The sequence below is a fragment of the Strix aluco genome, chromosome 13, assembly GCF_031877795.1.
Source record: "Strix aluco isolate bStrAlu1 chromosome 13, bStrAlu1.hap1, whole genome shotgun sequence".
In the NCBI taxonomy this organism is placed as follows: domain Eukaryota; kingdom Metazoa; phylum Chordata; class Aves; order Strigiformes; family Strigidae; genus Strix; species Strix aluco.
Window position 1 is genome coordinate 13166540 of NC_133943.1, and position 27271 is coordinate 13193810.

The following is a 27271-nucleotide window of genomic DNA, read 5'->3' on the forward strand; positions in this document are numbered from 1 at the left end:
AGCACCAGTGAGCCACTGCAAGCACAGATGTGTTAAGGCTGGGTTTTTTTCTTTTGTCTCATGCACCTTCTAATTCAAGGTGTAATTCAGCAATCTTTTTGACTTGCCACAATTGGCTCCTGCCTAGATATCTAATAACATAGTTAGACAAGAAAAGACTCTTCTGAGAATGCCTCGTATTTCCCAAAATACAAAAAAACTCCAGCCCCACTTCTGGAGTTTGTAGCATCATCAATCCCGGCACCTGGGGACATGGGCAGCATTTGCCCAAGCCAGGAAAGCCAGCAACAAATGTCACTTACCCGTGTCATGGTACAGTGCTTCTATCCTTCAGGGCAAAGCAACATCCCCCAGAGACGAGTGAAAAATTACTTACATTGTGTGCGAACAGTGACAGGCTGTGCAGACAGTAATAGCCACAGATAAAATCCCCTCTCCTGCTGTCTCTTTCCAAGCAGAGAATTTTGCGTTAGAGCTGGCTTTTCTGTTCTCAGAGAACTGGTAATTTGCTAAAAATGGTCTTTCAGCTATTCCTAAAATATTGAGAAAATATTAGTGTATTGGCAGAATAGACTGTGGGGCTGTGCTGCCTGTCAGGTGGTAAAACCTGCAGCCCTGTGCTCCTGCTTCTGCACATGCCTGGCGTGAGACTTGTTACAGCAAGAAGGGACAGCCGAGCAAACCCAGGAGCCAGCTGAAGGCACCATTTTCCTCCCCCAGCTTGGAGCTCATGCAGCCCAGAGGCTGATGGCACAACCCCTTCCCAGCCAGGACGCGCAGAACCAGGAGCAAGGCTCACAAACATGAGGAAGCTTCTTCACCCGTGCTGCTGTGACAGCCGCCTCGCTAACAGGGCACCGCAGCAACTTCAACCTCAGGCCTTGCGCTCCAGCACCCACTTCCCCGAGGCACTGTTAGCGTAGGTACGTAGTAGCAGCTTGTGAATAAAAAGCAGCAATGGGTTAAAACTCCCCTGGGAGGTGGTGTTGGAGCCAGATTTGTAGTTCCTAGCTTTATATTAAAAACCAAGAACAAATGCATGGGCAAATGTGATAAGGCCATAAATGCATCTGAAAAACAGTCCTGCTTGTAGGAGATGTGGTGGGAGATTATAGAGCAACGGGCTAAGGACTGTACTTAGATCCAAACGCTGTGGAGATGAGTGGCTGGGTGGAGGCTGTTTCTAAAATGCTTTGGAAATACTGGAATTACTTTTAAGACTTTGTAGGTTGGAAATTTTGGGTTTGCTAATCTGTCCACTGTGCAAGGTTTCCTTAGGCAAACTGAATTTTTCCTCTGTTCCTCTGAGGTCTGAAATGCGCTGGTATTTTGCAGAGGTACTACCCTGGTGGGGTTCTGGTTGGCTCATCTAAGAGATGTTAGCAAATTTGGTTCATGTAAAATAACTAGTTTAAGTTAGCATATTTCTATTTCTTTGTTGCATCTGGCAAAATAAGTGCAAATAGGAGTGCTAACAGAACAACAGGGAGTTGCCTGCACGTCCTTCAGGCCACAGCATTTTGGCCTGAATTGAGTAAAGTTACACCCAAAAGTGGGCACAGAAAAACCTGTCTCTTCTGTTGTTTTTCCTTTTTCCTAAAAGTTGAACTTCATTTCATCCTTAACTAATTGCTATCATTCCTGCTTTTTTCTGATCCCTCAACAGCCTAAAACAATTACACTCATGTAGAACAGTGCATCTCTTTCATTAACCCACTCGGGAAAGCCATAAAGATCCAATTACAAAGAAATGTGGAGACAGTAAAAGAACTACCTTCTGGTGTGCCTTGAAAGATAACACAGAATGCTAAACTTTTCAACAAAAAATAAAGGAGAGTGTTTTAATGTATGTGTTTTAAAAATGCAAATGTCTTCAAGAAATCAGCTGGCTAGTTCAGTTTTCAGACTGAGTACGACTCAGACAACAGAACTCAACAGGATGAAAAATGAGGCAATCGAAGCAATTGTTGAAAGGAGAGTTAGAAAATAATTTTGGAGCTTTGCCAAGGCTACCCTGACTGTGCTAGGAGGGTCTGTCTTGTATTGTGATTTGAGAATTTGACTAGTCTGTGTTACCGGCCAAGGAATTTCCTCTCACCTCACTTCTACCTTTGTGCATGAAAAAAACAGTTCTCCACTTCAGCTGCCTCTGCTGGAGTATGCTCATTTCCATTGTATATTCGATTCTCTCCAAGCTAGCCTACAAACTTGTTTCAAACTCATTTTAGAAAGGAAAAAATTCTTCTTGTGCAATATGAAGCGGTCTTTGGATACGCACAGACACATCACATGCCAAATCCAAGGGGAAGCAGATGGAGGAAAATTAATCCTCATGATCAGATCCACAATGTTCTTTAACATTTAACCTTTATGATATAAATAGGACAACATGTTTGAGGCTTTATTTGTCCTTTAACTGTTGAGACTGATCCAGACGAGATCTGCTCTGCATCATTCACAAGCTCAGGGAACTGTATTTTGAATAAAATGCTTACTAATTGCTTCTTCCCCTGGAGCTGCCTTTCTGTTTCACCAGAGGAAGCTGGTCCATCTTCCCACAGGCTCTCTCAGCAGAGCAAGACAGGACATGCCAGAAAGTACGTTACAGTCATGTCTTCAGGTATGGAAAAAGCAAAGCCATCCACATGAGTATGCTCAAGGGGGAATTCATGTTTATTCATAATCCAGATCTCCCCATAGCACTGAACATGTTATACTGGCTTCTAAAATACAGGCACCTTTAACTCTCTCCCCATTTTTCTCGAATGTAAGAGAAATACTCACTAAACAGGAGTTTAAATCTGAACTTTACAGGCTGCCTTGACTAGTGAATTATTTGTTCTTCATTCTAAATTGCTCTTTTCAGTGTTATTTCTGAATTGGCTCCTTTACTCTATAAAGAATCAAGTCTCTAGCTACTTTTAGAAAGGTATCTAAATAGCTCAAGAAACTGGTAACATGGACCCTTCTGACATCCCATCTTCCCTCAAATTCAACTTGGCACTGACCAAGACAACAGCAGTTGGTATCTGCAGCTGGAGGTATGCTGGCCAGAATTTCAGAGGTTACAGCCCTGAGAATAATAGTAGTTTATGGTTCAAATCATCCAAGGACAGGTCATACCAGAGGATCTCTGGAACACACTAAATACTCAACCTAAAATTTTGATCATCAATTGAGAATATCACTGATAGTTTTAATATAGAACTACATTGCAGACTAATGCAGAATTTCCATTATTAGCTATGTTATGCTAAATTACTCAATCCTCAAAGTGGCTGTGAAATCTCACAAACAACACTTAAGTATATGTTTACTGTATGTAAATACCTGTGAAAAAGAGCCGTTTTCCCTTGAAATTATCCATAACCTAGAAAGGTGAAGACATGAGTTGATGTGGAAACTTAGAACGTGAGTTACTAGTATAGTGGAAGGAAAACTATATCCCTAATATTTTTCCCTGTCTGTCTAAATCCACATTGTTTGTGAAAACATAAAAGCAATTTCTGCGAAAGCTGATTTCTACTCCTTAAAGTTTTTCCTTCCTGGTACTTCATTACAGTAACAATTCCACCCCCAGATATTTGATTTCACTAGCTGGTTATATTTTTTGCAAGTGCTAGGAGGATTTTAAAATGAAGTTTTATAAAATAGAAATCTGCAGTCAGATTTATAAGTCTTATAAAATAAAGTCTGCATTCAGAATTAGTATTTCTGTAACAAAAATAAAGGGGAAGCAGACTTGGAGAAAACCTAAATAAAAAAAGGAAACCCGCTTTACAGGTGGAAATTACTGGTACATGTTACAGGTATAACATACTGTTTCATTTTCTTCCAGTAACTTTGACTTCCTTCGTTGTTTACAAAGTGGAAATTGTAATCAGGTTCTTAGTTTTAAGAAGAAAAGCCAGGATAGGGAGTTTTCCTTGTCCTGCCCTTAATATAACTGCATTACACGTGGTTATAAAAGTCATGTTTAATAAGACAGTTTTAGCCATAACAGAAATAATTCTGAAGCCTTCCAACTCTAAAGTCATGTTGTGAAGTTTTTCACCCATTTCTTCAACTTTTAATAGTTAAAGGAGAAAACTCCCAGTTTAAGGACCAATATTGCCAAACACAAAGCAGATGCTGCTTCACATTATCACAAGGTATTACAGCCTGACACTTGGTATTACACCATCTAACAGGATTCTGGAAATTATAAAGGTAAGATGAATACTGTTATCAAACAGAAAACCAAGGAACTCAGATCTCTGCAACTGAAATTTTATGTTAATATCTGCAGAAACAGAATTAGAATTTAAAAGCTCTACAGTCAGTTTATCCTAATCTCTTCGTTCAAAAGGCTAGACAGCATTTATGACCTTTATATTAATTTAACCAAAACTGTACAAAGCAATCAATTTTTACACTTCCAAAATACTTACTACAAAGTGATCAAGAAAGAAACTATTTCTCCTTTTAAAGCCATATAACAGGCAACTCCCTTTACAAATAAGAGGCTTCAGTAGCTGTATCAACTTTTTCTTTCAACAAATTTTGTTTTGTCTTAAGGGACACCTGCTGATCATTTCTGAGTAGTCAGTTTTACTGAATGTATCATGACTTCATGCATATATTAGTTGGCCAAACGAACCTAGAATTCCAGCCACTATCAGATCTTTTCCAATAAAAAATTTACAGAGTAGTTGTATTTTATATACACATATAATTTTATATATGTATGCATGTATATATGTATTTGTGACTGAGTATGTACACATACACACATATATAAAATTGCTGTATTGGACTGATTATGTCTGTTGAAAGAAGTTTTCACCAACTTCTTTGGTGCAAAAAAAGGTCTCTGCCATTTCTGGTGCTTATTAGACACGTGGAAGGTAAGCAAGTATCTACAGAGTTGTAAACAAGTATGAAAAAAAGTCTTGTGTATTGGAATGTTTTTCACCATCACTACTGTCCAAGAAAAGAGGCCATGGGATCATCAGGTCTCTGACGTTTCATTCTATAGGCTTCCATTTCCTCTTCTGAAGGCTCCCTGGTTTCATACAGGCTATTGTATGGTCTCTTCCTCTCATCTAACTGCATGATTTCTTTAACGTGGAGAAGACGAGCCTCTTCTGCATTTAGTGCCTGAAATGAAAGCAAAGAAAAAAAATAAACTATAATGAAAGTTAAGCAAAAAAACCCATGAAGGTTTGTATTAGATTCTAGGATAACGCACAAGCAGCAGGCAGAATGGTGGGATAAGTGATGCACATCTGGCCTGGCCCACCTACAGTACACTTCATTTAATGCTCATTTCTCTTAATCTCTTTCCAATTGCCAAAATCAAGTAAGAAACTCCTTGGTTTTACCTAAAATGTAATCTTGATCCAGCAAGTACAAAAGTGGGTAAACAAGCATGTGATCTTAGGGGCTTGGGTTTGTTTGTTGCTTTGGGTTGTGTGTGTTTCAGGCAGGGAGCATTTTTTTCTTAAATGCTTTTTGAAATAAATGTTATCCCATTCCTCAAACTATTACTGTTGCTCCTTCTTGCTACTGCAAAGAAGCTGCATTTGTACAACACTTTGATTAACTATAGTTTAACATTAGTTTCACACTCCTGAATATCCAGAGGCAGGCTGCTGTGCTTGTGGAAGGGCTGGTCAGCAGAAGTCTGTAGCTTACTTGGTGGATGGATTTATTGCATCAACTGTGAGACTGGGCCCAAGTCTGGGATAAAAAGTGCTAACTAAGGCTTTGACGGTGCCTTTGATCTCTCCATCTTTCTTTAATACACAAATCATTGTGTTCTGCAATGTCTTTTATAGATCTACAGCTGTAATAGGTGCCTAGACAGGAAGTGCTCTAAATCATCTAAACTAAGTCTTCCAAAACTAAGTATTTATTACATGTTCTAAAGTTCATTCCCTATTTCCCAGGCAAACATCTAACAGCATTTTAAATTTGCTTTAGCTCAAAATTAGCATCAAAGAACATCCCACAGAATACCACAAGAACTGCATTACAGGCTTCATGAAATACAAGTGTCAGTTAAGTTCTTTTTGCCACAAAACCACTGAATATAGCGCACCTTTTTAAGTTTTTCTTGCTTCTTTTTCTCTTCACCCTCACTATCTGAATTTGAGCTCTTCTTGTGCTTCTTCTTCTTCTTCTCTTTCTGTTTCTCTTGGTGGATCTGTAAGGTGGAAAAACAGTTACTGTTAAGATTCAACTTGCAAACATTAGTAATGTTCAAGCCATTAAATCTCAAGCGTCTGTTAGTGCTACTTGAGAGCTTAGTTTTCAACAGAGATATTAATGATCTAATACTGCAGGCTAACTCATTATGACTTACGTAATTTTGTAGTTATATGAAGTCTCTTAAAATGCTGAGGAAAAGTATCTGCCTTCCTGAGAAAGGGAAACAACCTACCTCCATCAGTGTTTTTGGTTTTGTCATGTGTTCTTCCTCCCCGGGTTGCTCTTCCAGTAAGCTTGCTTCAGTATTCTATACAACAGACATGAGAAAGGATACCCATTCACTAAGCACATTTGAAAGGGGAAGGACAAAAAAACCCCAAACCAACAACCAGCAAAATAGTCTAAAACTTAGTTAGGAAGATGAAAGCTTTTTAGTTCTTTCCAAATGACTAAATAAGACAATACTTACAGCAATTTCCTTCCCAGCTTCTCCTGTACAGTACGAGTACTTGACAAATGAGTGGCAGCATTTGTAACCCCACTTGCCTTCTTTCCAATATGAACCCCAAATGCACTGCAAGAGAAGACACCATAGCAATTATGTCCATAATGATACTCCTGTAAGAGGAGCTCTAATTTATTCCCAAGGTTATATCCTGGTAAGTATATTATTCAAACAATCCAGAAGGGAAAGTTCTAAGCAATACTTTTGCAATTTTACATTAGCCTTACAGGTACAGTTTCAAAAAAGTGAAAAGCAACAGGATGTGGTCAACTCATATTCAAAGTCAAAGGGAAATACAGTAACTTCCCCTTTAGTTTAAGATTGCCATCGCAACTCCTCAAATTCACATCACATCCATAACAATTTGAAATTTCTCCTTAGTAGAAAAGGGAGTGGCACATTTGAGACAGGAGAAATTTATTTGCTGTATTAATTATATTGTATGTATCCTACCATACCTCATTCCCTTCCAATGGGAAGAAATCTAAGTTTTTTTTATAATTTTAATATAAGCTAGGGCTTACTGTATGGTTGTTGATCTTTACATCCTCTTCATATTTAGAGCAAGCAATAGCCTTCTCTTGTCCTTTGATGACTGTTCCATGCCTAGAGTACTCTACATAATCTTCTGTTTGAGCTAACAGCAGTTCAGCTGGTGGGGCATCTAGATGTTCTTGTCCTCCATACTAAAATGAAAATAGAAATGACATATAATAGCTTTAAAAAAACCCCCACCTTTTATGTAGTTAAGCATACATTTCAAAAACGTCACCTTCAATACGTTCTGAAGAAGACAGAAAAGAAATGGATGGAGACAGTTTAATCTTTTGTGAATAGTTAAGAGAGGAATACATCTCCTCCTATGGCCATTGTGGTGTGTTTTGTTTTGTTTGGTTGTTTTTTTTTTAATGCCTGGAGGATTACAACAGTGATATTCCTCACTCAAAGCAGTAAAACTTTTCAGACCAAACCAAAAGGTTCTGGCAGAACCAGAGCAGTACTTCCTGTCCCCCTCCAAACTTGAATGTTGACAAGATTAAAATCTAAATGGATTATTTAGTTCTTTACCAGTTGTCGAAGAAAGCAGTTGCAAAATACAAAATCAATATTTACCTAGAAGACTGTACCCAAAACTCAAGTCTGAAAATTCTGCTTTTCATGTTTAGGAAAAAATAAAAGTTTATAGATAATTTTGGGAGACAGTTACTTGGACATTTTACAAAATATACCACTTTTAAACAGTAAAAGAACTTTTTCAACCACTTGTATTATTTTAAAAAAATAAAAATCTAAATTCCCACTCCTCCTACATACTGCTGTCAGATTTTTTTACTGGAGAGATTGTGACAGTTAATAGAAGAGCTCCCAATAATCCAAAGAAATGCCATCAGATCTTCAAAGTTTCCTATATTAAATAACATAATGAATCCAATTGATGAGTGTATAGATATAAAAATCTTTTTATAAATCTGAGAACAGCTGATGCATTTTCACATAGCATTAGTAATCTTATTTGTTCCCCCAAACCCAGAGTTCAAACACAACAGTATTCTTACTAAGTAAAACCAAATGTCTATTACCTTCTCTAAGATGCTTTCTTTCTGCTGTGCCTTGAAATCTTCTTTTTTCACTTTGAAGGATTTATAAAGTAGCTCTAATTTTGTAGGGTCTGCTTGAAGATGAACTTCAGAGCCTTTGTCATAAGCCTCCCAAGCAAACACTGTGTACACAAGAGGTTTCACTCAGTATTTATTCTAAAACTGACATATGAATTCAAATCACAATCTTTAACTCTGTAGTAATTTGAAAGAAAGCCTCCATCTATAGATTTATTTCTCTTTTGCGAGAAAGAAGCATTGTTAACTTAAGTCTTTTAAGTGCATTTCTTTAAAAAAAAACCCAACCAAAACCTACTTACGCTGAGTCTGTGCCATTGAAATGGTATCCCCAGTATAGCGAACAAAGTTGTCACCTGCATAACCAACTCTGTAGAAATAAACATACAATTCTTAGCATTCAAGTAACGTGATTTCCTTTTAAATACAATCATAGAACACCAACAGGAAAGTAAAAGTTCTGCTTTGTGCCCTGAAAGTTAAGAATGGGGGGAGAGCAAGGAGCATTCAACTCAATACATGAAATGAAAGTCCAGGCTCCCCACAGAGTCATGAAAGTATTAGATGGCAACTCAGAACACATGATGCGCATGTTCACAGGGAAATATCTTACAACAGAGACCCGGAGCTCTGTCTGGGATACCAAGCCCCATGAGTCAAACTTGGATCTAACTGCACAATAAATATGCAGAAATGGTAGGTGATATTCTTGCACAGTGATTCTCAGATTTTGGATTTGTGAATCTCTCCTCCTGCCCAGACCCAGTGTATTTCACTGAGTTAAAGCCTGGTAACAGCTTTACTGCTCTGTTACCTTTTGCACACCCCTTGAAGAGATTCACAATGAGTATATGAAACACAGGTTGAAAATCAAATGTTAACAATCCAATTTCCCACTCTTTTCATCTCCCCAAAGCCACTCTGAAAAATTTACAGTCTGCAAAGCTGTGGCAGAAACAGAGATTCAACAAAGGTCAAATTATGACTCTAGGGAGAAGTGAAAGCATCTGCATCTAAAAAAAGAATTGACTGGCATTATTCTAGCTGGGGGCAAGAAGGGGTAGAAAGAGCATTATTTACTAGCATATAGCCTCTGCCATTCTATTTCAGGCAGTGAGCTAATCCAATTACTGTACTCTGAATAAATGTTTCTACTCACAGCCTGTCTACTCAGTAAGTCCACAGCACTACACAGGTCAAGGCGGGGTCACAGCTCAAGTGCTTGATTCGGGTTTTAAGTGAGACAGCCTTATGTGCAGCCAAAAGCCAGCCTATGGTGTTCTTTAATTAAGTTGTCTAGCTAGACAATGCCAAAGCTTTCAGATTTTTTCTATGCAGACTCCATTTATACACGAGGAGCTCTCGCTCCTAATTCAAGCATTTAGTTCGGTACCGCAGATACTTCATGCTAGTCTCCAGTGCTGAATGCCTCCCAACAAACAAGGGATGAAGTTTTTGTTACTGAAATACTTTACATAAAACATCACTGTTTACAGGTATCACCTCAGATACAGCAGAGCGTTCTAATACTTGTACAGATTATTACACTAAATGGTGGTCTACAAACCCCTGACAATTACTAAAATACCACTTTTATACATTAAAACAAAAAGTGCTGCTAAATATAACAATTTTTTTCCATGTTTACTACTACTTCTATCCATAACTGACTAGAGATTCATTAATAAAAGGACTTACAGATAAAAATAAATACAAAACTATTCTCATTTTTAACATTTTTGTGGGATACACAAGCATGACCCTGTTTTAACTTACTCGTCTGGATTCTTGCCCGTATTGGCATATGGGTTCTCCCTCATTGCTCTTGTTTTGGGATCATAATAAGCAGAGTTTGGATCTAGATTCCTCAAGTACTAGGGAAAGAAAACAACATACAAGATATTAGATATTTATGATTTTAAAAGAACTGAAGTTACTCCTGTATCTCTCAGCTTAGACATTTTAAAGAGTTGTATCTCCATAAATGGATGACCTTGATGAACTTATAACATGAGCAGGAATAGAACTGAGAGTAGACCTTAACCTCCAAACCCCAAGACCTATATGCAAACTCATTAATAATTGAGTGTACACTGTTTTGAAATTAAATCTCATGAATAAAAGGAACATCTGTGAAGAATTCTTTACTCACTTTTGCAATATCTTCCCGAATACGTAAATTTCGAACTGTGATACGTCTTTTAGAGTCAAAGTTCTGCCCAGGCATATCAATGTCATCTGCATATTTATCTTCATCTTCATCTTCACTGTTATGATCTCTTTCCTGAGCAGAGATAGGAAACTTCTAAATAAAAGAGGACATTCGCTCTGATTTTAGTGGTTTCATTAAGAATTCTGCAATTCCTGTAGTTAAAAACTAGCATCATTTACCTGTGCTTAAGTGTGCTGTCATGCTAATCTAACATTCAACAGTTTTCAGAAATACTCGTTAAAAGATCTCCATTTCCCCATATGAAAAGTTACAAAAACGTAACTGTGATGATATTAAGAAAATTGTTTTCTTGGGCACAATATAGCACGTATTAAAAACTAGTTATTTGCTTGCATCTCTAAGGTTTGGCAACACACAGGAATTAAAACAAAACCAAAAACCCCCTCTCTATGAAGTCCAACAACCCTGCCCAAAAAAATATGCAGCCAGTGGCATGAACCCAACATTCAAACCCTTATGGCACCCTTGTTTCACTAACTACAGATCCTTCTTTCTGCCCATGGTGTGATGCAGCAGGTAATCATCTTACTGTCTGTGAATTTGGTTCCTCTTCTCCCCACTGGTGTCTTGGGGAATTCTGCAGCAAACAAAGAGCACATCAGTGGAGAAGATGAGATAGTGGAGAGAGGAAAGTTGACAGGGATATAAAGAGCAATCAAAGCAGAGCTTGATGCTGAATGCAAAATACAATGTACCTGTGTCACAAAATGCCCAAAGACTGCTATATAATGTTCTAGGAAAGAGTTTGAAGTGTCTCTAGTATCGACATATGTTTGAGACCTTTTCACTGCATTCCCAACTAAATTTTCAAGCATGCAGAAAACCAGCAAAATCTACAACTGTCACTGTTTTTTAGAGCTTGCTATTCCTTTGAACACTAACGGTTTAGACTAGAATACTTCATATCATGCAAATATAACCAAGATTCAACTCTGAAAGCTTAGAAAAAACTAATTAAGAAGATATGTATGCAAGTCTTTAGTTAGGATTGGCAAGAATGCTAAGCATGAATCAGAAGCTATAATTTAACCTGCAGAAACATAGCCAGAATTTATTTTTTTAACCTGCTTAGCCTCTAACTTGAGAATACTTGCAGTGATAAAGATGGAAACAACTGTGAGTCCTGGAAGACTGACCCACAAATTGGCCAGCACTGACTATGCAACTCAATCTTGGTCCTCTCCATCAGGGATAGTTCTTATGTTTCAAATATACTTTTCTTCTTACAGCTCCACATTATAAGAAGTAAGTATATGGAAGCCAACAATGTTTGCCTTGTGGTGAAAACAGGCATCAAAAAGAGAAAAGTATCTTTTCTACCGGGAAGGTCAGAACGCTGTAGTTTGCTGGGTTTGAGATTAAGCTCACTCTGCCATCTAGTGACAAAATGCAAGGTGACAACCTCCGGAAAATGGAGGACCAATTGTATGTAGTCTTCTGCTTGGTGTTTTCTTTCTTATAATATTTCTTAAAAAACCCCTACTTCTGACCAGTAGCAGTCTCTACTTTTTCCCCATTTTATAAACTTAGAATATTATTAGAAATGCCTTTTAAAATGAGAATTTTACATCAAAGATTATCAAAAGTGTTGGCTATAATCTAAGAGGAGCAAACCACAGTTGTGAGCCAGAGGGAAATACATATGCTCAGCCTTCAAATAACCAGAGACACTGCAAATAATCTCAGCAATGACTGAAGAAGAAACAAATTTGGTTTAAGATAAAGAAAATACCTTCCTATTTCAGTTTACAGTAAGCATTACTAAAACAATCCACAGCCATGTAATAGTCATTACCTCAACATTAGTCAGATGTAACACTCTTTAAATACAAAAAAAGCATTTCAGTATATGATCAAAATTGCTACATGGAAAACAAGTTTTTCTGACCCAAAATTCCATGTCATTAATTTTAGCAAGAATAATAATCACACAGAATTTTTGCCTCTAAGAGGAAAACAAAGCAACTCCCATTTGAAAGAAGATGCTTCAAGAAAGAAAATGGTCCAAATTCTTGAATGTGACACAGAAAATGCAGGTGCCAGGAAAATCTTGATATTACTGAAGGGCATAAAAAAACAACAGCAGACCCTGTATAGAGTATAAAAGCATCAGATAGCAGAAGTAACCTGTTGTATTTTTATTCAGCCTAAACAAAAATAAATTAGGGTTTAGTTTACTTACCACTTGCTCCAGCTTTCCTGACGCTAACTCTTCCTGAAGCTTCTGGGCTTTCAGAGTACGTTTGGCCTGTGTACCATGGAAATGAATTTGTTTTAATACTCCTTTTTAATAGCAAGTGTGTAGTAATGCGTATGATAAGCATCTCTTGTGACTGCTGTCATTTAAAATACATTCCTTATTACAAAAAAATGGGGTTTTTGACTGTCTGGGTGTTTATAAAAAAATCAGCAGCCTAGAGCTTGTCTCTTCTTTATGACACTTTTTTGAGCCTCAACGAAGGTACTTACCATTTTACTATTTTATATTATACTGTTAAATAAAACAATTTACTAGAGCTTATGTAGCTATACCATTACTACATTCATCCTGCTTTAAGAAAGAGATAACTTATTTTAGTTCAGTAGTCTTTAAAAAACACAATGATTTATTAATCTAGTTAGAAACTCAAAATCTAGTTAGAAACTTCAGTGCTTAAGGTAATTCATGACTGATGCTGCAAGCACTTATGGCTCATCCAGGAAGCACCAAAATGTAGCACCTAAAGTCAGATTTTAAAGCAGCATGCAGTGAATTTTTGTCTGACATCATAGAACCACAGAACAGTTGACACTGGAGGTGCCTGTGGATCCTGCCAAGGGCAAGTCCCCTGCTCAAAGCAGGCCTGCCTATATCAGGTTGCCGAGGACCGTGTCTAGGCAGGTTTTGATTACCTCCAAGAATGGAGACTCCCCCTAGGCAAGCTGTTCCATTGTTTCATCACCCTTACAGTACAACATTTCTTTCTCCTGTTTAACAGAATTTCTTATATTTCAGTTTGTGCCACTGCTTCTTGTCCTGTCACTAGATGCTACTGAGAAGAGCCTGGCTCTGTCTTTAAACACTCCCATTAGACATTTATACACACTGATTAGATCCCATTTAGCATTAGCTTTCCTACGCACTATAGGAAAATACTGAGGACCAGGCACCAAGGGGAGTTAGTTGGGCACCGAACTACCTTTTGGAACAGGTAGCCACCATCCAGCTAAGGTAGTGAACTACTAAGAAGTTAATAGTGTCCACATGGATTTGGTGCATACAGAAAATTAACGGCAACAGCAAGGTGCCAATCTGCACGGTGACACATACAAATAGTCCACTGCTCCATCATGGTAACAAAAGGATTTTTAAGTAGAATAACATGAATGAGGTTACAAAATAGATATAGATTTATTTGCTCTAATACAGCCAGATAATAAATTCCTTTCTTGCCTGCAACTCAATCTGTAGCTTGGGTAATAAATTCTAAGGCTTGTCTACTGAAAAGTAAGCAACCTGGAGAGACACTTCATTTACTGTACAGACCCACACTCAGTTGCCAGTTCTGATCTGAATTTTCAGTTTAAGTAAGTTTGCTGTCAAACACAGAAACCATCTTGCTTTTTCCTTATGAATACAGCACAAAGTTTAATATTAACAGTGCACATACTAAACGTTCCTTGTCCCAGCCACGCCAAACACTAAACCTCTGCCCAGTAAACCACAGCACCTACGTACCAAATCAACCTTGGAATATTCCTCTACAATCTTCATGTGCTCTTCTGGGTTATAACCATTCCAACGATCTCGCTTTCCATCATAATCAAACATCAGTTGAGGCTGTACATGTTCATCTGGTGCAATATTCATGCCTGTGTATTTTGCTCCAACCTTCCTGGGTCTCTGAAAGGATCAGGCCATTAGACTAAAATATGTTACTCAGATATCCCTTTAAAAAAATAGTATCAGTTGAGCTCCTCTAAAGCCAGTTAAATTCAGCACTATAAGCCTGTGAATAGCAAATAAAAGCAAGCAGTTAATTTCTATATTTTAAAGTAGCACAACTGACTCCAAACTCTAACAATTTCTAACTCTATTTTCCACAATTAAGAACACAATTAAAATGCAGTTTCTGGGAATAGCTTCTAGCTGACATGAAACAGAAAGACAGGCTCAGCAGCACTTGAGTTAAAACAAGTTAACATGAGGAGCTAAACATTTTCACCTATTATTGCAGCGCTTATCACAGAATTGATGAGCAACACCCTGAACAGTATCATTCTTCCCCTTCATTTTTCCTACGTAATAATTTCTTTAGAAATTTTCGAGCCACCTATCAATACTTGTAACCTTTTTCAAAATGACTAATTTTTATTTCATCTATAGCTAGCTATTTTTCACTAAGATTAGAATTCACATTGCTTTCAAAACCATTAGAACATCAACAAAAGTCAAGTTTACCTCCATGCAGTCTTTCTTTTTATGTGTCAATGCACCACAGTTCTCGCACGCTCCTTTACGATATCTAGTTGCTATAGCATGCTAAACAAGAAAAAAAGACAGTGTTGTACAAACTTGTGGCAAGATTCATATACATGTTCCCAGTAACTAATTAATTTTTTCAATACAACTAAAGTGTGCATGGTCTACCCAAACCTAGAACACATATTTTGATTATTACCAAACACTATGACTTGCCTGCTGAACAAGAACTGCCAGCTTCTGTCTCCCTCAAAAACATGTAACCATAAATTATCTGCTCACAAACTCAACCCAAATCCTTATTTTATGACAAAAACATTTTGCATACCTCTTGAACTCCTCGTTTGTACCAATCTCCAGAGGTGCTATACTGTTTCTGCTTCTCTGGCTGAGGTCTCTGATGCTTTAGGGTAGGTCTTTTCGAAGGATCTATGTACCATGGTACTGAGGATATATACTGAGGAATATGAGGATTGATATCTCTGTAAGAGATGTTGAGTAATAAATACCGAGCATAGGGAAAAAAGCATCAACTTAGCCTAACAAATAACTCTCACATTAAAGTCCAGTGCTTTTCCAGTGATAATAAATAAGTTGTTGGGATGCACTACAAAATAACTTGAATTTAACTAGATAAACACAGACTTTCATTGAGATTTTGTTGCCATCTAATTCACCTAAACTCCTGACTCCAAATCAAGTACCTTATTCTATGCAATGTTACTAAGCACAAAAATAGTAACATTTCTCTTCTCAAAAGCAACAAGCCTTGCAAAAGCAAGAGAGAAGGAACAGGTAAGGTATGCAGTAAAGTTCCCCAGTACTACGTTTTGGTCACTTTTAAAATACCACTTGTAAGTAGCTGCACAGATGGGACTTTTTAGCAGCACTGTCAAACAGATCACAGTAGCTAAACACTGAGCCTACCTTTTATTGGAAAATACCTGTTTTCTGAGGATGACTGGCACGTTAAAAGCAAATTCACAAAGTTCAACTATTTACTTCTACAAGAACTCATCTAGAAATCATGTATCACCCTCATGAGTATTCTCTAATCACAACTGAAGACATTTTTAACCAGTAGTTTTAGACAAACCATAGCTTTAAAAAAACTTACTTTCCTTCTTCATCCACCTCAGCAGGTGCATTTCCTAGTTTTCTTTGTTCTTCTAATTCCTTCTTTTTCCTCCAGTCTTCCCTTGTCATCTTCTTTGGTTCCTCCAGGCTGACATCATTTGATCCTCCCGAAGGAGTGGCGTTCGTTACTGATGACATTTTGTTTTTTCCCCTGTAACAAAGAAGAAAACAGAAAAACTCTTTCAGATCTGCACGGCAGCACAGTTCTTCAACGTGGTTTTGTATCGTTCAGTGAGACCAGCAACACCATATGATGCATTCTTCACAAATGTCTTTCCACGAAAATATGCACCAGTGCTGAAATAATCTTTTTAATGTTCCTCTTCTCTAACCAGTACAATACATGATGGGGAAGAAGAGCAGCAGCTCTGCGCGCAGCGTCACGACTCGCACTGTCAGGCCTTCCCCGCCCGCGCTGTGGGGGACACTGACCCACCCACGACTGCACGGGTGGGCAGAGCCCGCAGCCCCGCCGGGACGGCCAGAAGGCCCCGCACAACGCGCAGACCTGGGCCTACGCGTACCCCGAAGGCGAGGCAGAAGAGCAACTGCGAGGAAGCAGCGCCCCGCCAGAGCCCAGGTCCGACCCGCGAGGACGTGGCTACCTCCTCGGAGCCCAGAGCGGCCGCTCAGCAGCCGCCACCCCCGACTCGGGCAGCCGATCCCCGCCGCCGGCCCAGCCTCCCCCAGCCCCTCCGCCCTGTTTACCAGCTAGGCCGCGCCGCTGCCCACAATGCACCGCGGGCCCACCTCAGGCTACGCCCCGCCACGGCGCGGTCACCATCGGGGCGGTGCCACGCCGTCACCATAGTAACGCGGCGCGGGGGCGGTGGGCGGGGCCGCGGGGAGCAGAGGAGGTGGAAGCGGCGCTGCTGAGCCAATCGGCTGCTGCGCTTCGGCCGAAGCAGCCAATGGGCGGCGACGCGGAGACGGTTCAAAAGCTGCGGGCGGTTGGGCTGCTTGCGCCTTGGCTTGCTCTGGGCGCGGTCTGGAGCTCGTTTGACGCCCTCTGTGTGGGTGCTGGTGTTCTCCTGAGCGGCCGGAGCTGCCCGTGGCTCTTGAGGTGAGCCCGCGGCTGGGTGAGCCCTCGGTTGGGTGAGCGGGGCGGGCGGGCAGGGTGCCCTGGCTAAAGCCGGGCTCTCCCCTGAGTGCGGGAGCAGAGGGCGTCCGGAGCTGTGAGCAGAAGAAGTGGCTTAAGCTGAGGGCTGTGGCTGTGAGTCTTGTTTTGTGCTTAAGCTTTTGAGTTCAAGCTGCACCAGTTAAAAGCAGCTGCTTCTGCAGACTTCTCTTGAATGATGCCTCGCTTGCCCACCTATGTAATAGTGGCGGCAGTTCCAGGGGGGAGCTGTCTGATAGTTGTGCAAGGGAGTGCTCAGTTGGGGCTGAAAGCCAGTAGTGGAGTAATCTATTTATATAGTGTGTCCTCTGATGGTTTCTTTTCCTGGTGAAAATGTCCCTGCTAGTAAAATAACTGGTGTTGTTCTTGGCTGTTCAAGTCCTGCAAGTTGAGCTAAGGACTGGATTGCTAAGCTAGGAGATGTACTGTTTTCCCATACAGAGGAAACAGTTAAATGCTACAAGGAAGTGACAAAGCAAACCAAAGGTATTAGATCTTTCTGTGTGGGATTGCTAGTGAGACCTTGCCACTTTCCCAAACACATACAAGCTCTCTTGGGGTTATGAGGCTACTATGTGCACTAATAATGCTTTCAAACATAAAGGTCTATAGCTAAACTACTATGAACTGGTGTGAAGTGTGGATTTGTTCCCTCTCCTCTAGGAACCAGTGCATGGCAGCTATGTTGTCTTGTATGTGGCTTGTTTAAAAAGTATGCTGTGGTGGAAGAAATTAGAAGAATAACTTTGTCTTTTTTTCTGTATGGACTCTTCAGAGTGGTCTCATCAACTTGAAGATGGCAACGCTAATCTTTATTGATAAGGAGAATGGTGAAGTTGGTGCCCCTAAGAATCAGCTCAGACTGCCTTCAGGACCTTGTGCGTATATGCTGCCCATAGCCAGTAGGGGATCAACTGAAGTGCATAAATCATGTTTTGTTATTCACAGTTCTGAACAGTAATAGTTTTCTATTCTTATATCTACTCATCTAACCAATTCTGCTAAGCTGATCAATTACTATAAAAATGACAATAACTCTGTGCTTTTGTCACAGATGGGGCTTACACTTGTGAGTTGTAAATGGTGAATGATGTTTTTTGACACCTAATTTTCCAGTACATGCGCTTACCGAAGCAAGTTTTAGGGTTGATATGCTGCTAAAGTTTGGGGTTTTTTTCTTCCTCTCACTCTCCAGCAAAAGTTTTATCTGAAAGAGCACAAGTTAGCACTCCACTTCCTAAAAAAACAATCAGTACATCTCCAGCCATATCTCACTCTGTCAGAAAGGCTCTTGGAAATGTGAATAGAACTGAAGGAGTCACAAGCAAGATGGAAAAGATAAGACAGAAAAATCAGCCTTGCACTGCAAACAAAGTGAGTACAACACAGTTCTACAGCGGGAAGGTGTGGGTGAGGGGTGTAGAATGCATCATTTACCTACTGTTGTGGCTTAACCCTTGTAGGCAGCTAAGCACCACACAGCTGCTTGGTCACTCCCACCTCAGTGGGATGGGGGAGAGAATTGGAAGGGTAAAAGTGAGAACTCATGGGTTGAGATTGAGACTTTTAATTATTAAATTGTCAAAGAAAAAAACAGTTTATCACCACCAGCTGACTGATGCCTTGCCCTGAGCAATGGCAGCCCTGGCAAACTTCCCCACCAGTTTTCATTGCTTAGCATGATATCATATGGTATGGAATATGTTTGGTCAGCTGCCCTGGCTGTGCCCCCTCCAACTTCTTGTGTACCCCCAGCCTGCCCACTGGTGGGGTCATGAGAAGCAGAAAAAGCCTTGCTGCTTTGTAAACAGTGTTCAGCAATAGCTAGAACATCTGTGTGTTATCAACACTGTTTTCATCATGAATCCAGAATATGGTATCATATGAGCTACTAGGAAGAAAAATAACTCTATCCGAGACAAAAGCAGTACACCTGCGTAGGCACAAGTAGTACAACAGGTTAGGGGATACCTAATGGCAAAGAAGTAGCTCTAGAGAAAATAGTCTGAGTTAGTCTTGTTCACATGTTAAGTATCAGGAGTTTAATATTATGAGCCTAAATGTTCTAGTGCAGTGATCTGTTACCACAGTATATAGTACTGCACTACATAAACTCAGCTGAAGCATTTGCCCATCTCCAGCTTATTTCATAGAATCATAGAGTGGTTTGGATTGGAAGGCACCTTAAAGATCATCTAGTTCCACCCCCCTGCCATGGGCAGGGACACCTTCCACTAGACCAGGTTGCTCACAGCCCCGTCCAACCTGGCCTTGAACACTGCCAGGGAGGGGGCAGCCACAGCTTCTCTGGGCATCCTGTGCCGGTGTCTCACCACCCTCACAGGGAAGAATTTCTTCTTTATACCTAATCTAAATCTACCCTCTTTCAATTTAAAACTGTTACCTCTCATCCTATCTCTACCACCCCTGATCAAGAGTCCCTCCCCAGCTTTCCTGTACCCCCTTTAAGTACTGGAAGGCTGCTATAAGGTCTCCCCAGAGCCTTCTCCAGGCTGAACAACCCCAACTCTCTCAGCCTGTCCTCATAAGGGAGGTGCTCCAGCCCCTGATCATCTTCGTGGCCTCCTCTGGATCCACTTGAGCAGGTCTGTGCCCTTATGTGAGGGGCCCCAGAGCTGGACACAGCACTGCAGGTGGGGTGTTGAAGGTATTAGAATTTAGGCATAACTGAGGACTGTATGGCAGGCATTATCATCTGTAGATCTGTATAGCACAGAAAAGCCACTACAAAGGTACTACACTGGGAAACTACAGTAGCTCAAATAGTGTGACTTCTTTTTAAGATAACTGAGAAGAATTCTGGATTAGAAAGCTGCGATGCAGTGGCTGAAGAAGACTGGCCAGAAATAGAAAATATGTTTCCTTATGATCCTCGAGGTAAGAACTACTGGTGTAACTATTAAAATGAACAGTCAGACTTTCATGAGTGACATTGTTGTAAGACTTTAGCCTTTGTGGCAAACAAGCTAGCATTGCATTTCTCTGGGGTCCTTTCTTAAACGTGAAGGTGCTTGCTACTTATGAAATACCATCTCATTCTTCTTTAAATATTTCTATCTGCAACAGCTGTGATCCACATATGTATTAGTCTGAGTCCATTATTATGGTGGCAGGAAGCTAGTTCCAAATAAGCATGCTGTAGCCTCTTAATTCATTAAATGTCAACTAGACAACAAGTATTCAAAGGAATACTTAAGCAGTAGTGAAGAGTAGACTTCTCTTAAGAGTGTATGCCAAGATGGTAATTTGTAACTGAAGAGGTTCCTACTGCTGTAGGACAGAATAGTTGAAGATGAAACTTCTAAAGCTGTTCTTAAGGTATCTGCAATGGGCTGTGCTATGTCAGTCCTTCAGAGTGTGTCCTTAAACCATCCAGTTCATGCAGAAGTGAGTGTGTAAAAACTACTGTACCGAAGGCTACTTCAGTGTTGGTGAAACATATATGCTGTGCTTGAAGCTGACTTGGTGCAGCGACTGGAAAGATGTTACTAAAAGTTCCTGCTTCACATTAACAGTTGTGTTACGAAGTCTGGTCTTTTGACAAGTGGTAGTGTGTGGGTTTGATGGACAACTAAGGTGTAGCTGCAAATAAATACCCCATAAGAGGAGATTGTTAGATTGTTTTGGACCTGTTCCCACTTCATTTAATCTAGGAGAATTTGCAGCTTCCCAGGCTACTGCTACTGTACATTGTTACTAAACTACAGCGTGCCTTTCTCAAACAGATTTTGAAAGTTTTGATCTTCCTGAAGATCTCAAAGTAAGCAATATCAACCTGTGTGGTGTGCCTCTCATGATGTTTGAAAGGACATATGACAGATGTGTGAACATGGTTCCTTCACCTGTGAAGATCGAAGAGTTCTCATGGGAGTCTAGTAAGTGGAAACTTAGCTCGAGTTTCAGTACCTGCAGTGCTCATTAGTGATTTGGGAGGGAAGCTGCAGTAGTGAACTGCCACTGCTGTCCTAACTACCAAAATAGCACACTATTATCAAACAGCTTTTGGTATATAGTCAAGCTGAATTTAATGGGTCAAACCTACTAGTACTGGTAGTGGTCTCAAAGCGATGTTGCTGAGCAATCTGTTGCAGTGCATTGCTAGCTGATCAGTTAGGTGGAGTTGGCTTATCAAACTATTTCCTTTAGTCATTCAAGAGGGTTATGCTAATCCACTGGGAACTAGCTTATGTTAGAGTATACATTCTGGATTTCATGAGAAACTGATTTGCTCTATTTCCAACTTGCAGACTTGCTACAATCAACTACTGACTTCCTTGCTACCCTGGATGAGATTGTTGACATGCCACCTCCAAATTATGACATTTAATGCATATTCTGAAGCTTCTATTGAGTTCAAATTCCATGTAGTTCTATATTTTAATAAAGGCTAATCTAACCTGCATAATACTGGACTTGTCTACTTTCATAAGACCCAAGATGTAGGTAGTAAAACAGTGCTTTGGAAAGGAGGCTATCTGACAAGCAATTAAAGCAGAGCCTGGATAAGCTTTGAAGCAAGACTGTAATACACTGTGGTGAACCATATCCAGGAGTTAGTACCTGCTGATTAGACTGTGAGGTCATGACAGGTTAAGAGGCACTTCTGACCTCACTGTTTACATAACATTACCCTTTATCCATTAAACATGCAAGGGTTTAAAACTAATCTGTATATCTAGTGTAAATTAAGTACTAGAGCTAGTACTCTTCTGGCATTTTTCCTTTCTTGAACTTGTTTGCTCTTCACAGTGGTTGCCTAAGATGGTGTATGTTTGATTCTCATGCAGCTGTAGACTACTTCTAATTGTCACAGTATTATGTGGCTCTCACTGCTGGGTACAGTCTGTGCTCTGTGAGGAAAGGCTCGTGGAACCCCATCCTTCAAATTATAAGGACACAGGTGCAATAATCTTTCCCTTGCATTGTAAGTGCCTCAACTCCTGTTCTTCATAACATAAGTCAGTTGTAGGGGTCAGTGGTTAGCCTTCACATAAGTTAAACTGCTTTTATAGTTCCTGGGCAGTACTCTGATCTAGCCGGATTACAGCAGCCTGAGCTCCTTTCAGCTTTTAGCTCATCCTTAATATGAATCACAATGCTATGCCTGTGTTCTGGTCATCTGCTAAGGTAGAAGGCCCTTCTGTTCTTCCATGATGCACCTGAGCTCTGAATGGGAGGAATTGCCATGTCAGATTTAAGATTAGTACACTGTGATACTACATAACTGCAGGCTGTGGCAAGACCACCTTTTCAGCTCACACAGTAGTGTCTGAAGTAACAAGAAATATGCTTTAATGATTGCAAGCTGACTAAAAGATTAAAATGTTGTAGCTAAGGAATGGGGTTAATTTGGTGTGGGTCACAGTTCTGCTGCTTGGGGGCATACCATGACCGCAAACTGACTGCATGTGAAGATGAGATGTGAATGTGTAGTCATGCTCCTTTCATGCTGCTGTTTCTAGGAAAACTAAAAAAGCAGGCAGCAAAGGAGTCATTGTGTTTCCCGGTAGGTTGTCTGGTTTGCAGGTGCTGGAGGGAATGCATTTGCTCTGCTGTGATGATGCAAGTAATGAAGACTCCTTTTAGTCTTGGAAAAGGTAACAGGCAGAGCAGAGAAACCCATTTTCATTTTCCTGTTGCAAATTCTGACCCTCAGTCTGTTAGGACTAGAAATCTGCTGTTGCTGTTTCTGAATGTGAAGAGACATTCATTCTGTTTCCTCCTTGTCAAGGTATTAGCCAAAGTGTTATGAATTGTAATGAATTATATGATAGGTGGTCTTTATCTCCAGTTTCTTGTCTTTGGTTTAAAACGTCAAAGAATTTGGAGGAATATCAAACTAAACAGAAAAAATATGATTAAGGAAATTCTGTGCAGAGATTTCAGGTTTTGGCTGATCCTTAATGGCATTTTAATAGTTTTTGATTCTGAAATAACTTGGCTATCTCAGCTCAGATCAAAGTTTGATGGATATAGACTACCATTCACAGGAGTTAAGCTGTAGTAACTATAAAGTAACAAAACACATCTTCCTCTTTTTGTCTTCACCAGTTCAAACTAGCTAGAATAGTCCAAGCCCAATTTTGCAGAAAAATGCCTGCAACTAAGGCAGTGAAACTGGTTACACAGTGCCATCACGTGGCCACTTGTTATGCAGCCACAAAGGTAAAAGTCATTGGTATGCAAAACACCAGATAACGTGGTATGCGATACCATAAGGATGTGACACTAAATCAGCATAAATGCAGGTTGTAACTTTCTGTATCTACAAACAGACATCTCATCTGGAGAGAGACACTAGTGCTTTGCTATATACTCCTTGGTTGATTTAAAATATTCCCTGTGATCAAGCATCTAGATCTATTATTTGAACCTCCAGAAATAAGCTTTGTGCCATGTCCATCTGTGTGTATACATGCACCCATCAAAACATTTAAAACATGCTTGCTAGTTGTAGGATTTCATACTGAAATGGATTGCACAATTTTTTGTACATTTGTATACAGTTTGTATAATGTTTGTAAAGGTGATAATTAAATGATTCACATAGGCCTCTTGGTACTGATAGAATTTAATCTTGAAGCCCAAAAACTTATTTGTGGGTTTAGTGGAATGGGTGTGCAGGAAGCTCAGTGTGAGTCAGACTTGGGAGTGTTGCTGGTCTGTCTGCACGAGAATGAATGCTGCTGCTGTGTAGAACATTAGATAATGCTAGAGCAAACTAAATAAGTTCGTGCTGGTATAATCTTATTTCACTTAAATTCTTAAATCCTTTCAAAGGCTAGGGAAAAAGAAACAGTCATAAGTTTTGTGTCCTTCACCCACCCCCAATTTTCTTCTGATGAAGGGGTGTTTTGGGTGCAGAGGAATGTTTTCGGTAGGATCCTTTTTTGGGTTTCATCTGATTTTTCTACAAATACTGTCTCCGCAACACATGTCAGTCAGCGTTAGGTCTGAGTAAGAAGCAAGCAAGGTTTTCAAGATTTATCTGTAAATAGTTGAGATCAAAAAGGTATATTTCATCATGTAGCCCATCTCTGAGCCAAAACAGGAGTGTTGCTAGAGATCTCGTGTATGGGACAGAAGTCTGTATTCTGCAACACAATGCAAAAATCAGTTTTCTTTACACCACGGCTCATTAATATTTAGTGTTTAAAGATTGATTAGCTTTTTAAAATGTTGGCTGTGATCCTTTTGGTTTAAAAGATTAAAAATAAATGAATGCTAATGTCTCATTCAGACACATCTGTGACATAACCCAGAGTTAAGACATCTCTATGGCAGATGATTGATGAAGTTAACTTCAATTTTGGTTAGATGATAAATCTCAGCACCAAATTTTAGGTGACTGGGAGTGGTTTTCTTTCTTACAATAGTGTACATAATGCTGGGTTTTTTGTTCTCCTTGGGATTTCTGGTTAATGAAGGTCTGAGTTACAAAGCTTTATTTTGTAAACATTCATCAGAAAGATCCATTTGTGTCAGCTGGCTCTTATTTTCCTGATTTTGTGTACTCTTCAACTCAGCTGGCTAGGCTTAAAGGGAAATGCATGTTCCTGTGACCTGCATGAGAACAAAGCTCTGATGAGACTCAACCTGTGGACTGAGGTTCCTCACTGCAGTGGCTCGAGGAGATCACAGTCACAAGAGCATAATCTCCTATTTAGAAAATATAAACTCTCTTAGCCTCAGAACTGCAAAACTAGCTGGTGTGAGCCCATGAAGTGCTGGCTGCCTGAGACACAGGGAGTCTGGTCACTGGGAATTTTGCACTGCTTCATGCCATTTCAGTTAAGCATTAACACTGACTTCTGCTGGTGACTGAAAAATCAACTTCCTGAACTGTTTTAATGTTGATAGAACATACATGGCTTTTTATACTTACAAAGTTTTATTTTCTGTTGGGGTACTGTCAGGAATAGATGCAACAAGTTCAAAATGGTGTCTGATCACTACCCTGCATAACTGAAGACCTATTTGAAACTGTAATTTTTGGTTTACTTGTGTGCTCATTTTATGCTTCCTGCAAAGATCTGAGATATTTGGGACTTTAAGTGCCATGACTGTGATGAAAATGAATGCTTCCATGGTGGCTTGTTCTCAGTTTGAATGAGCCTTAATAGGCCAAGTGTAACTGTGTACCATGATTGGGAAATCTGGATTGTAACCAAGTACAGAGCAGCTACCTTTTCAGTTGGTTATCACTCTGTAAAACATCTTCACTGACAGCGTTCAGGCTGTGGGAATCACTTCAAATCCTTACCTGAATTTCTGTAATGAGAACTTGGAGATTCATATAAAAATAATCTTTTTGCAGGCTGAGTAAAATTACTTCAGTGCACATCAGATAATTCATCCTATTTGTAATGTTCTGGCAGCGGGTGGCACCATGGTAACAGCATGTATTACGGCTTCTCGCTCCTGCAACCTGACAGCTGTGGTGTGATGATGTTTGCCTTTGGTACATCATGCACAGTGCAGGCATCTGTAATGGGTCTCATTGCTTCATTAACGTGAAATGGAGGATAAGAGTCAGCACTAAGGAATTCAGTGTGCCTCTACCCTGTGACTACAGGGAATAGTATATCATTCAAGGGCATTTTTATCTTTTGTTGTTTAAAAGGAACAGAAATTAGAAGCCTGGAGGCAATTGGTCTCTCTAGGGTTAGCAAAGACATGAATCTTGTAACTTTTAGTTTCACTGTAGTTTTATTACTGTGAGCGAAGCACTGTATAGAAATACAATAATGTCCCTCTAACTAGCCCCAAAGTGGTACTCACTGTGCTCCAAGAGACACAGGGACTGATCAGATCAACATGTCTATAATGAGGTTTATATACAGTTTATATACACAATATATATTTAGTAACTAGTTGTTTGGGATCTTAATTCAAGCATATGTTTTTGCATATAACTTTGCAAAGCATGTAAGAAAAGCATAATTGATAAATTTATTTCTAACTGCAGTTTGGGAGAAGTTAAAAGCATTGTGGGCCCGTTGTGCTCAAATGACCTACAAAATTATAGGGAAAAGTTATAAAATGGCCTTAATGTGTATTTTCTTGCAGTCAGATTATGAAGAATGCCAGGATGAAAAAGGAGTGTGCAAACAGCTTACTGGGGTGGGTGTGTTGTGCTTTTCTAACAGGTGAGGTAATGCCCCCCAGTTAATGAAGCTGGAGGGAGGTTCATGGAGCTGAAGACATACTTCTAGCTCTAGATATGTTTGGTGTTTTGTGCTAGCCAAACTGTTTCCACGGGCCATATGGAACATGGAGCCTTTGGAGACCTTCAGATGTTGGTCTTCAGTGGCTCAGGCTGGGCTTCTTTTGAGCTCTTCTGCTCAAAATATGTAGCTGATGGGTAAAAGCATCTTGTAAGTCCCTCTGTATCATATAGCCAGTTCAAGTGAATTGCTACAGGCTCTAGTAGAAGTGATTCCCCTTTCTATTAGTCAAGGGACAAAACTGAGATTATGATGCATAGGGAGAACATGTAAAGACTGGAAGAGGGGAGAGCTTGAAGTCTATAATATATATTTGCTTTGAAAACTATTCTGAGGCAGTATTTTTCCTGCAGATCTGAATTCTTTGCTTAAAGGCATATATCAGGTATGTCCTTTATGTGTTGGTGTTTGCTATCACCGTCTGAAGTGACCTGAACCCATCCCAAATACTAACTTTGGCAGTTTAAATCAGGAACAAGAACAGACTTAGGTCTCATTATGACTAGTCATGATGATTTAAATAGCACTGAAAAAGATCTAAGATCCAGTCTGCAAGGATATCACTGAGATGCTAAACTTGTCTTAAGAGCTGCTGAGGACCTTTAAGATCAGGTAAGATGGAAGCACCATTTTGGTGATGGAGTTTCTTTTTCTCATATGATTTTTAGTTACTAAAAGTGGAACTAGAGATGCTTCCTTTGAGATGGTGTAATGATTGGTGTAGCTATACACAAAGGGATTTGAAAGAGGGGAAGGAAAGC

At 39.8% G+C, this 27271-nt stretch overlaps 2 protein-coding genes across 8 annotated transcripts; one reads left to right on the forward strand and one right to left on the reverse strand.

Annotated features, from left to right (window-relative positions):
• Positions 1 to 3958: 3958 nt before the first annotated feature.
• On the reverse strand, positions 3959 to 16915 carry SLU7 (SLU7 homolog, splicing factor). 4 transcript variants are annotated; one of them, XM_074838331.1, is made up of 16 exons: positions 16854 to 16915; positions 16126 to 16296; positions 15337 to 15490; positions 14988 to 15068; positions 14265 to 14429; positions 12729 to 12794; positions 11076 to 11123; positions 10466 to 10618; positions 10090 to 10187; positions 8616 to 8683; positions 8278 to 8417; positions 7222 to 7383; positions 6662 to 6766; positions 6425 to 6499; positions 6083 to 6187; positions 3959 to 5139 (listed from the first exon to the last, which is right to left on the reverse strand). In XM_074838331.1, the coding sequence occupies exons 2-16, from the start codon at positions 16281 to 16283 to the stop codon at positions 4960 to 4962; spliced, it is 1758 nt and encodes a 585-aa protein (XP_074694432.1). In that variant the 5' UTR covers positions 16284 to 16296; positions 16854 to 16915; the 3' UTR covers positions 3959 to 4959. The 4 variants fall into 4 exon arrangements, with proteins under 4 accessions (XP_074694432.1, XP_074694433.1, XP_074694431.1 ...); XM_074838332.1 differs by lacking the exon at positions 16854 to 16915 and adding an exon at positions 16751 to 16842; XM_074838330.1 differs by lacking the exon at positions 16854 to 16915 and adding an exon at positions 16670 to 16818.
• Positions 16916 to 17050: 135 nt separating this feature from the next.
• On the forward strand, positions 17051 to 21684 carry PTTG1 (PTTG1 regulator of sister chromatid separation, securin). 4 transcript variants are annotated; one of them, XM_074838630.1, is made up of 6 exons: positions 17051 to 17208; positions 18038 to 18140; positions 18458 to 18636; positions 20067 to 20160; positions 21009 to 21158; positions 21531 to 21684. In XM_074838630.1, the coding sequence occupies exons 2-6, from the start codon at positions 18059 to 18061 to the stop codon at positions 21608 to 21610; spliced, it is 585 nt and encodes a 194-aa protein (XP_074694731.1). In that variant the 5' UTR covers positions 17051 to 17208; positions 18038 to 18058; the 3' UTR covers positions 21611 to 21684. The 4 variants fall into 4 exon arrangements, with proteins under 4 accessions (XP_074694731.1, XP_074694732.1, XP_074694733.1 ...); XM_074838631.1 differs by having other exon boundaries at positions 17111 to 17224; XM_074838632.1 differs by having other exon boundaries at positions 17113 to 17208; positions 18550 to 18636.
• The last annotated feature ends 5587 nt before the right edge of the window (positions 21685 to 27271 follow it).

Bases quoted from the DNA above. Each gene is read 5' to 3' on its own strand.
- PTTG1 (XM_074838630.1), top strand. From the start codon at position 18,059: ATGGCAACGCTAATCTTTATTGATAAGGAGAATGGTGAAGTTGGTGCC. The intron at 18,141-18,457 runs GTGCGTATATGC...CTCACTCTCCAG, and splicing joins CAGACTGCCTTCAGGACCTT to CAAAAGTTTTATCTGAAAGA. The intron at 18,637-20,066 runs GTGAGTACAACA...CTTCTTTTTAAG, and splicing joins AGCCTTGCACTGCAAACAAA to ATAACTGAGAAGAATTCTGG.
- SLU7 (XM_074838331.1), bottom strand. From the start codon at position 16,283: ATGTCATCAGTAACGAACGCCACTCCTTCGGGAGGATCAAATGATGTC. The intron at 10,188-10,465 runs GTGAGTAAAGAA...TTCTTTCCCTAG, and splicing joins TTCGGGAAGATATTGCAAAA to TACTTGAGGAATCTAGATCC. The intron at 6,188-6,424 runs GTAGGTTGTTTC...TCCACCTTACAG, and splicing joins AACCAAAAACACTGATGGAG to ATCCACCAAGAGAAACAGAA.